Source organism: Amphiprion ocellaris, chromosome 9 (genome assembly GCF_022539595.1).
Source record: "Amphiprion ocellaris isolate individual 3 ecotype Okinawa chromosome 9, ASM2253959v1, whole genome shotgun sequence".
Lineage (NCBI taxonomy): Eukaryota > Metazoa > Chordata > Actinopteri > Pomacentridae > Amphiprion > Amphiprion ocellaris.
Genome location: NC_072774.1, coordinates 23820533 through 23831747, shown reverse-complemented (window position 1 = coordinate 23831747; position 11215 = coordinate 23820533). Strand labels below are relative to the sequence as shown.

The following is an 11215-nucleotide window of genomic DNA, read 5'->3' as shown; positions in this document are numbered from 1 at the left end:
CTCTAAATTCAACTAAAAATCACTGAAGTACAGTGTCAGCAGTGATCAGGAGGTATAGAAGGAGCTATAATACCACTAATCAGAGCTCCTACAATGACTCCACGGACAGTGAACTTCTTTCACAAAGCTGCAAGATAACACTTATGAAAAGAAGCCTGATGAATGTTGGAGAACATTCTTTGGTCAGATGAAGATAAATTAGTTGGGCTCAGATGTTTTGCAACAAAAAGTTGGAAAACAAACATAAAGAGACACAGTGTGAAGGACATTTCATCAGCCTTTCTTGTCTACCACAGTGAGAGCACAGTCCTGACAATAAAGCATGGAGATGCAAAAGTAACACAAAAACACACAAAACAACCACAAACACATGCTAATAGAACCTAAAGAGACACAGTGAAAAGGACAGTTCATAACACCAAACTCTCTCAACTACCACAGTGACGTAAAGTGCAAAAAAGTGTTGATGACATTTCTATGACAGTCTCTAAAGATCATAAAGAAAAAGTCTAAAAATGTAAAATCTGTGACCTGGCCAGATTTATCGCCTGACTTAAATCAAACAGAACAATTTTATAATATTTTAAAAAGGTAGAGCAACACAACCCAATCAGCAAAGAGCAGCTGAAATAATTAAATCCAGATATTTGTGTAAAACTGGTATCCTCTGTGCTGAGGATGATTAAATCCATAATCCAAAATAAGGATAGATATATGAAATACTGAAAAAATAAAAGGTCTTGCCTGTATTTTATTATGGTAAATCTTGTTTTTACTTAGAAGTAATGCAAGTGATAGAACTTTGAATAATTGACATTTTTCAATCATATTGCACACTGTGAACTGTAATCTCTGGAGAATTTAACCTTAAGACTACAACAAATTTAAAAACGTCCTACAGTTCTACAATTTTTATTAACACATTTATCCAATGCCAGATTTATCCAATTGTATCTATTCTGAGAGTAGATACAACACAAGCAAGGCTCTAGTCAGGAGTAAACAACCTGGGTGAGTGCCATAAAACATAATGTCCACATCTGATACAGCCAATGTCTGTCATCCAGTTACTCCCAGATACTTTCAATTAACATAGGAGAGAAAAACAGAGCAAACACTGAATTCTGCAGAATTTGCAGAAACATTTAAGAAATCTGATCTGACACACGTGCACTGAACTACATCACATATCTCAATTGTAAGCATTTCCATGCAGACTGGAGTAAATCAATAAAAATAATTCAGTTGCAGATGAACAGAACACAGCAACCAGCAGCTATGTGCGTCATTAAATCCTAATAAAATGCAGTTTTTCATTAATATCCTGGTTTGTAATCATAAATTACATATCGAACAGATGTTTTTTTTTCTTTCACACAGACCACGAGTCATTTTAGAGGCCAGCAAACATTTATCCTGCAGCAACAAAAGCAGCGTCTTACCTGGTCCAGGTGAGTCCTTCCTGCCGTTAAACGGTGGGCTCGTTATGAAATCCACATGACGCTAAACTCCTGGGAAATTTAATAAAGACAACTTGTAACTTATAACTGGTAACTTTTCCTGACTGTCCAACGTGAAAACTGAAGCTCACACACGTGATCAGCTCGCCTGCAGGATGACGTCACGCTAGCAGTTAGCATCCGATGTTGCCTTGAGTCACCTGCACAGGTGGAGTCAGCAGGTTAATTAACGGAGGCTGAGAGCTGTTTGTTACTGGCTTTTATCATGTGTTTGTACAGCAAACAGAACAACTCATACATAATTATATTATCATCCATACTGCAGCTTATTAGGCTTATTTGTGTCTCTCACTGGATTAAAACCTGAAACAGTTACTAAAAATCAGTTTTTTAAATTGTTGCTCAAACTCAAGATAATTATTGTTTAAATTTAGTCAAATAAGGACACAGAAGACTCTTATGTTAAACTTAAAACTTTTTCTTGAGCCTTTTCTTTCTTTCTGTTGTCTGGCTGCAGGTTCAGGGTCAGTGTTGATAGTTCAGCACTTTGGATGTTTCCAGACAGCTGCAAAATAGGTTTCACCCCTGAAAAGAGAAGCTTCAAATAAATCCACAGCTAAATCATGCAACATCTTTGAATCAGTGTTAACATGCCCTGCTTTGTTAGAACTTCTTGGTTGTATATAAATGGGAGTGGTAAAATGCATATTTATGGCAAAAGAGAAACAGTTCTGGGGTATAAAAAAAAAAGGTTCTGCCAGAACAATAATAGCTCCTGGATGTGAACCTGTTCTCTGCAGATGTGACCTTTTTCCTCAACAGACCGTCCAGTAGTGCAGTAATAGAACCACTGTCTGTATGTTTCTATACGTGCATCAGCTTTCTGACCGCATATGATAATTGTGACTGTATCGTTTCATGTTGGCTGAAAGTTGGGTCAAGTTTCTGTGATTAATACTGGTGTAAATCAGTTAGGTGCCTTTTGCCATGTGACCCCTGGGGGGCGCCAAAGTGGGACATTAATAAATTCCATGTATATAATAAAAAGGTGAACTCTGCCACTTTTCTTTTCTTGTTTTGTAATTTAAAAACATTAAATTAGTAGCTGTACTTTCGTCTGAACACACTTCATAATAAATACAACAATCAAAATGTTACATATTTCAAGAACACTGCATACTTTTTGTGTTTTAATATATAATGGCTTTTATTTTTTGATTTTATTTGTTTTTTGCTTCCAGTCCCATACTAAGTACAGAAAGCAATTTTAGAATACTTTTAAAAATACAACTACCTAAAATAAATGCAGTCTAGTACAATAACTCTTTAGAAATTCTACTCTTTTGAAAATGTTAGCGATAATTTTAGTTTTTTTAGAGAGGCAATGATTCACCTTTATCAGCATCTTGAGGCTGTTGTTTGCAGAACAGTCGAGTATTTATGGCTTATCATATTAGGTCACCAGTTATTGATATAAAATACAAGCTGCCATCTTTTTTTAATGTCAAATAATATTTCATGTTGTTTCCAAGTCTGTAAAGAATGTGCTTTGATTGATTCACGTCATTTTAAAGCTAGTTTCTACTAAAGTAGTAGGGAGAACATGATCTGCCGTCCAACAGGAGAGCTTGTTTTCTTCTTGCTTTTTGGATTTCTCTCGCTGTTTTTCTGCAGAGCCTCAAAGGATGAGTCACTAAAGCAACACTTCATGTTGGAGCGACTGGAATGAAACTCACAGATCTTTTCAGCATTTTTTGGGTTCACCCCTGATCTGCTGAAATGGCTCTGCTCGGAGGAAGCTGACCAGATGTGTCGACTGTTCAAAGCTACTGATGGATCAAAGTTTCCACTGTGAGGCTATTTAAAGAAGTAGAGCCAATTCTACTGGGAGTAAACTGGTTTTCCACTACAACCTCCCAGGTAGGGTTAAAGGGAAGAGGTCACAAGGTCACAAGTAAAGGAATCAGCAGACCTCATGTAGTAATAAGAAGCTATCAGGCTACAGAATGTAGGAAAAATAGGAAAAAATAAAGTTTGCGTCAGAAAATACATCATTACTGACTGTTTTTACAGTCAACTACAAATAAAAAATATAATAATATAATGTAGTGGATTAATCATGAATTGGATTTCATGCACATAATAATAATCGTTTTTAGGGATGTTAAGCTCTGTTGGCTGAAGCCTCCCTCGTGTTTATGGTTCCCTCTCTGACAGGATCTCACAATAAAATGTGACTCTGGTCTCTAGCATTCCTTCCTGTTTGTCGTCATGGTGCCGGCTGGATATAAAAGCTGCTCCTCTGCAGAAGCTGAGACACAACGACAAAGAGACACAACCTTCTGCTGCAACACCAGAGAGGAGGGAAGATCAACCCTGAACCATAATACTTCAGTCATCTGAACTGAAGAGAATTTTGTAGACTGCAGATATTTTTGATTCTGCTTTACAGGAAGATGACCAGTCTGTCAGATAGAAGTGTGTTTGTTGTCTTTGTTACAGCACAGGTAGGAAACACAGCTGATTAATCACGAGAAAAATATGAGTGTGCAGATTTTAAAAATCTTTTTCAGACAGTAATTTAAGATGAGAATGCACGATAACGTTGCTTTCTTTTTTGCAGATAACCTTAGTGAAAACACAAAGTTTTAAATTGCATCTTCTATTGATTTAGAAAATGTGTTTTAGCCTCTTTTTACTGTTACTAAGCAAGTAAATGTCAAAAAAGTTTATTGAAAGTTGAAAACTGTACCTGCCTGTTTAATATCTAACAGCTTTTGCTTTATTCTTTTCTACTGTAATATTCACTCCTAGCTGTCCTTCATTACTTTAGAGTGATTTCACAGCAGGTAAATCTGGTCATCTCCTCCTCCCCTTCAGGTGTTGGCCCAGGTCTGGTCCCAGGTGTGTCCTCGGAGGTGTCCCTGTCCTAAGGAGCCCCCTCTGTGCTTGCCTGGGGTTCCTCTGGTCCTGGATGACTGCGCCTGCTGCCTGGTCTGTGCTGCTCAGAAAGGCCAGGTCTGCTCAGACCTGAACCCCTGTGACACCCGCAGAGGGCTGCAGTGTGACTACTCAGCTGACGTCCACAGGAGGACCGGAGTCTGTACCGGTGGGTTACACCTCAGTCATCTGCAGCTGCTGCCTCTGAATCTGTCTGTTTTCTAACTTTTATTCCTGGTTCATCTGCTGCAGCTCACCAGGGGAGCGTGTGTGTTCTGGACGGTTCTGTCTACCAGAACGGTCAGACCTTCTTCCCCAGCTGTAAGTACCAGTGCATATGCAGGGACGGACAGATCGGCTGTGTGCCACGCTGCAACCTGGACGTTATGCTGCCTGGACCCGACTGTCCAAGGCCCCGCCGGGTCCAGCTGCCTGGAGAGTGCTGCGAGAAGTGGGTCTGTGAGACCCAGACAGAGGCCAGCGCCCTGGGGGGCTTCGCCATGGCAGGTCAGTAGATCATAGTACTTCATATATTATTATACACTATCTCTATCTATATCTATCTATATCTATCTGTCTATCTTTCTATATCTATATATCTATCTTTCTATATATATATATATATACAATACAGTGTATATTGATACATACCGTATTTATAGATACACACTGCATATATACTGATTAACACTGTATGTATACTGATACACACAGTATATACATATATACAGATACACACTATATATATATATATATATATACAGATTCACATTGTATGTACAGATACGCACTGTATACACAGATGCACACTGTATATTTTGTTATACAATGTATGTAGAAATACACAGTGTTTGTATGTACAGATACACATTGTATATACACAAATAGACAATACATATACTACACACTGTTTTTACAGATATGCACTGTATATACTGTTGCACACTGCATATATATTGAAACACACTGTATATGCACAGATACACGTTGAATATACTGTTATACACTGTATGTACAAATACACACTGTATGCAAAGATACACACATACACTTCCTGTTGACATCAGTGTCACCACAGTGTGAGCCACTAGAGGTTATGTACATTGATCTGACCTGCTCAGAGTTCAGGCAGCAAGAAGGAGGAAACTAGAGGAAAGAACACGTATTATTATATCCTTGTGTAATGTAATAGATTACTCCGTGTACTTCAAGGTTAACACTGATCACTAGTTTTTTTTATAGAGTATACTTTTATAATGATGATTTTGCAAAGGTTTGCTCACAGAGACAAGCTCCATCTTCACTTTAGTTTTTAGTTTATTTTTGCAGACAGAACACAGTTAACACTGATTACACTAGAGTTAGCAGCTAATTAACATCTGTTGTCTGTGAGCAGGTACAGAATAATATAATATATAATATAATATATAAGAGAACAATCACAGAGCAATAAATACATAAAACAATACAAAAGTCCATCAGTGTGAGAAAAGAAATAAAATCAATAACTACAATAAATTAAAAGTCATCATTAGTGGGGACAGTTTTGTGCCTGTTTCCAAACTTAGAAGCTGTTTTAAACTCTGCTTCCTGCATCTCTAATGTTTGTGGGGATGAATTCCACTTTTTACTGCTTTAACTGAGAGAGCAGCTGGACCACCATCCGTCTATTTGAACTAAGGAACCACATCACCTCCAGTAGAATTTCTGGTTCTACCTGCACTATTTTTGCAGGATAATGAATCCATTTGAGTTGAGCATTTTTGGAGTTTTCTAATATTTTTTTTGCATTTTTCCTGGCTGATGTGCAGACTTGTCTCCCTCTGTTTTCCTCCAGCCTTTCGCCAGGAGGAGACGGTGAGCTTCGACGGCTGGGATCCCAGCCTGAACTGCATCGAGCAGACCACCGAGTGGGGCGCCTGCTCTCGGACCTGCGGCGTGGGGATCTCCACCAGGGTCACCAACAAGAACCAGCGCTGCGAGATGGTGAAGCAGAGTCGGCTGTGCACGATCCGACCCTGTGAGCAGCAGCAGGAGCAGCTCACTCAGCTGGCACTTAAGGTACGTGGAAGGCTTGATCGTTTTTAGCCACCAGAATTGATCACTTCTGCTCAGTTGCATGTGGATTTTTGTACTAAAACTGGATCGTGTTGTCTTGTAGAGAGGCAGTAAGTGCCAGAGGATGGTGCGGAGCGACACGGCGGTCCACCTCTCCTATAAGAACTGCACCAGCGTCCAGGCCTACAAGCCTCGCTACTGTGGCTCCTGCACAGACGGTCGCTGCTGCACGCCTCACAGAACCAGAACCGCCCTGGTGGACATGCAGTGTCCTGGCGGTAAGACCTCCAGGAGGCCGGTGATGGTGATCCTGACCTGCGCCTGCCACAGCCACTGCCCTCGAGACAACGCCGTGTGGCCGCCGTCAGAGCTGGGATACAGCGGCATGAGAGTCTGAGAAAGCACACCGTAGATTCCTTTAGCTGGGTTGAAGGACAGTTCTGTTTAAACTATGAGTTTGTTAACTCTAAAATGATATTAAAACAACATAAACACAGTGCAAAGCAATTCTAGGAGCTGCAGTGGAAAGCAGCTGGACGTCTCTTTTAAAAGAGACGTCCAGCTGCTTTCCACTGCAGCTCCTAGAATTGCTTTGATCTGGAGGACTAAAAACAATGTAGTTTATATTTAATCCATAAAAGAAGAATCCTCTTCTAGAGTCACTGAAATTTTCAATATTAATATTTAACCTTGCATCCTGTGGACAAATTAGTGCTGCCTTTACTAAGTACAATCAAAGCACTTGTGACATTTATTTCTGGAGTTTATACTGCAGTCAATTCCCAACCAACTTTCATTTAAAACTATTCAAGAGCTCAAATACTATATCATGGTTGCATGTAGCAAATCAGACATAATTTAGCATGTTTTTTTAGACAAAGAACACTAAGCCAGAGCATTTTGTTCTGCATAAACTAAGAGGACACAGCGTTTTGCGGTGTAATGTAGCTGGTAGATTTAAGAACTACAGATTAATGACACCTTGATCTAGAAATGAAAGTAGTATTAATGGTGATGGAGCAGCAGCTGAGCAGAAGTTAAGGAGATCAGTAACTCGCTCCGCTCTGGAAATTCTCCAACTATGGGACACATTTTTGAAATAACTGAACTGTGGACTTTGACGTGATTCCAAACAAAGAGTCCTTCAATGAAACTAAGGTCACTGTGGTGTCATTTCTAACATCTGCCTGGAATCTCACCCTCACATACATAAAGTTCCCATCAATAAATGTACCTTTTTTTAGGTTTAGGTTGATATGTTATTTTGTTTAGTGTAGTGCACATAACAGCTGTTTGTACTGACAAAAGTTCTGTAAATACTTGCTGTATAGACTGAGTGTGTATCAAATACACAGCGTTAATCAGTAATAATGTAAGTTGTATATATTGGTTTGTGATATAAATGTTGTCGACTTGAATTATGCTTCACTCTGCTGGTTCCTGTATCTGTCTGCAACACAAAGCATCTGAAATAAATGTGTATTTTTTGAACGAAGGTTCTAATCTTCTTATTGCACTAATGGAAACTGTAGATTGTACTGCTGAATGGATGTACAGTATGAATGGATATGTATAGTAGAGTGCAGGAAGAAGATGATGTGTGTATTAGGATGACTTTATGAATTAACTGGAGGGAAGCAATGCAGCTGAGAAGGAGGAAATAAATAAGTGAAGTCAGGAGAGAAAATGAGGCCGTTTTCATGATTAAATGTTAGATAAACTTTGCATTAAACCTCCAGGTTTCTAACGTGGGGTCGGTCAGTGACCTACATCACACTGTTCTGTTAGAGATGTTCTCCTCATGCATGTGTTAAGTGGGTTTTAGGTCAGTCAGATGTATGTCAAGTGTTACCTTATACTAACAATATGGCTGCTTTACATCTATCAGCAGTGGCTTCGTCTCTGAAGGACAGTTCTATCCAGTAACTGTCCAGGATTCTCATATATTTAAACACATACAGGTTCCTCTCAGATAGTGGTAAATCCATAGAACTAACTGGACACATTAACCGTCCAGATGTGATCACATGGGAGCCAGGCGTTACTAAACGGTCCGGACCCTGCCGCTGGAGGGTGGTGACCCTCTGACATCTGAACCCAACGTGGGAGGTCAGGATGGAAAACCTTAATATTCCCTCTGGGACTGACAGTGTTTCTTAAAATAGCACCTCAGTGGAAACTTCAGGTCACAGCTCGGATCAGTTTGGATTCACACAGACGTCGGAACATCTGGTTTCTGCAGCTCTGAGGAGGTGTTTAGTGATGTTTTCTATTCTGGTGTTGCATAATAGTGAAGCACTGAAACAACATTAAAACCTGACAACGAAATGCATCTGAACAAGAAAAGGTGCACAATACTGGAAATAACATCTTCAATCCAGGCTGGTCTGTTAACACTGAACACTAAACACCTCTGCAGCCTGAAGAGTAAGTAAATGAAAAGACAGAAACACTGAAGCATCTGAACAGTGAAAACTACTCAGTCTGCTGGGACATGAGCCAAATTACTCTGTGGTAACCAGAATCCAGATTTAAATGTTGTAGCAGCAGCAGGGGCTCCTGGAAATAAGAATTTATTTAAATGTATGAATCTAATTTGAGTTTTCAGTTCTTATAAAGATTTTTAACACTTGTTTTGGATATTCAGCTGTTTAAAGTATTAATGCAGCGTAGTATCAGTTAGATCAGGGGTAGCCAACATGGTGCCTGCGGGCGCCTGGTTGCCCGCAGAGACCATGTGACTTGCCCACTACCATGTTCTAAAAATAACACTAGTCACCATCACTGTTCCCTCTAAGCTGCGCGCGTGCGCAATTGCGCACTGCTGACACGGTCTCCGTGCACAGAAAATCTGCGCAATCTTGGCATGCTCATCAGGACTGGCGAAAAATTTGATATTTTAGGGGAGTTGTGCATGTCTGTGGGAAAATGGCTCCATAGCGCCCCCTGGAAATTTGAAAAATTGGTCATTAGGCCAACTTGCACGACGTTTCATCTACAGCTACAAAATTTTGTAGGCATATTCAGCACATCAGGAAACCGAAAAAAGTCAATCACGGCCATACTGTAAATCCAACAGGAAGTCGGCCATCTTGAATTAGCTGTAAATTTTTTGAGATTAATAACTCCGTGAGGGTAAGTCCGAGAGACACCAAATTTGGCCAGTATATGCAACAGCCCAACCTGATAAAAAGTTATCAAAATGCTCTGCAAAAGTCAAAGGGCGTGGCCATGGCGACCCCCAGAAATATTGATCCTACGCCATGAAACAGGAAGTGGTGTCTAACTCAGCTGTACATGCTCCAATCTGCCTGAAATTTTACATGTGTGATCTGGGTCCAGCCCTGACGACATCCATGTGGTCATGTACATTGACAGTCATAGCGCCACCTTGTGGTAGCAGGAAATTGACATTTTTTACACTTTGATGTACTATTCTTAGCACGTTGATCAGATTCACCTCAAATGTGGTGACATATGCCAGAACACATTGATGATGATTCCCAGAGAAAATGGTGACTCGTCGTCAAGGGGCGTGTCTGTGGCGGCGCGGCGAAATTCGATTTCTCGCCATGAAAATTGAATTATTAATATCTCAGCTGGAAATGATGCAATCCGGACCAAACTTGATGTGATGGACACCAGTCCGGTTCTGAACACATCCACATTCATAAATTTAGAAATACTCATAGCGCCACCTATTGGCAACAGGAAGAAATTGTCATTACATTTGCACATGCCATTGCCAGAAACTTTGTCATATCATCCTGTAAATTGGTCAGCTCAGTGTTTCCCCCTTGATGATGCCACAGTATGAAGATTTTGACAATTCATAAAATTCTGTTGCCGTGGCAACGCATCGTTGCCGTAATAAACAAAATACTTTTTGACAGGTTAGGAACGCTCATATGCTCACCAAAATTGCCACACACATCAGGACTGCTGAAATATTTGATATTTTATACAAATTGTCCATGACTGTTGCAAAATGGCTCGATAGCGCCACCTGGAAAATTTCAAACATTTACTACGGGCTGTGTGTGTGACCTACAGTTCTGAAATTTGGTAGGCATATGTAACTCATCAAGACGCACAAAAATGTAATTGACACCCATGGCCAAAACCAAACAGGAAGTCGGCCATTTTGAATTATATGTCATATGTTTTGACGATTTTGGGTCATTTTTAGACATTTTCAAAAGCTATAAACTCAAACAGGGTAACACCAAGAGAGATGAAATTTGGCCAGGATGTACTCCAGGCATGGGTGATCAAAAGTTATCAAAATGCTCACCTTAAGTCTGAGGGCGTGGCCATGGCAGCCTCCTGAATTTTGGTGCTTCGCCATGAAACATCAACTGCTGTGTAACTGCCCTAAACATGCTCCAATCTGCCTCAAACTTTACATGTGTGATCAGAGTCCAGTCCTGATCACATCCATAGGCCGACATAAACTCTCGGTCGCAGCGCCACCTGGTGGATGGAAGGAAATGCTCTATAACAAGCCTGGACATGGTCCGATCTGCCTGAAATTTTACATGTGTGATCAGAGTCCGACCCTGATCACATCCATAGGCCAATATACACTCTCGGTCGCAGCGCCACCTGGTGGATGGACAGGAAAAGCTCTAGAAGTAGCCTGAACATGCTCCAATCTGCCTGAAATTTTACACGTGTCATCAGAGTCCAGCCCTCATCACATCCATAGGCCGACATGCACTCTCGGTCGCAGCGCCACCTGGTGGACGTGCGTGGAT

General features: G+C 40.5%; 1 protein-coding gene across 1 annotated transcript; it reads left to right on the top strand.

Moving 5' to 3' along the window:
* The first annotated feature begins 3793 nt into the window (after positions 1 to 3793).
* ccn3 (cellular communication network factor 3) lies at positions 3794 to 6984 on the top strand. Its single transcript, XM_023294308.3, has 5 exons — positions 3794 to 3967; positions 4341 to 4569; positions 4653 to 4907; positions 6238 to 6461; positions 6562 to 6984. Exons 1-5 carry the CDS (start codon positions 3917 to 3919, stop codon positions 6853 to 6855), a joined length of 1053 nt encoding a protein of 350 aa, XP_023150076.1. The 5' UTR covers positions 3794 to 3916; the 3' UTR covers positions 6856 to 6984.
* The last annotated feature ends 4231 nt before the right edge of the window (positions 6985 to 11215 follow it).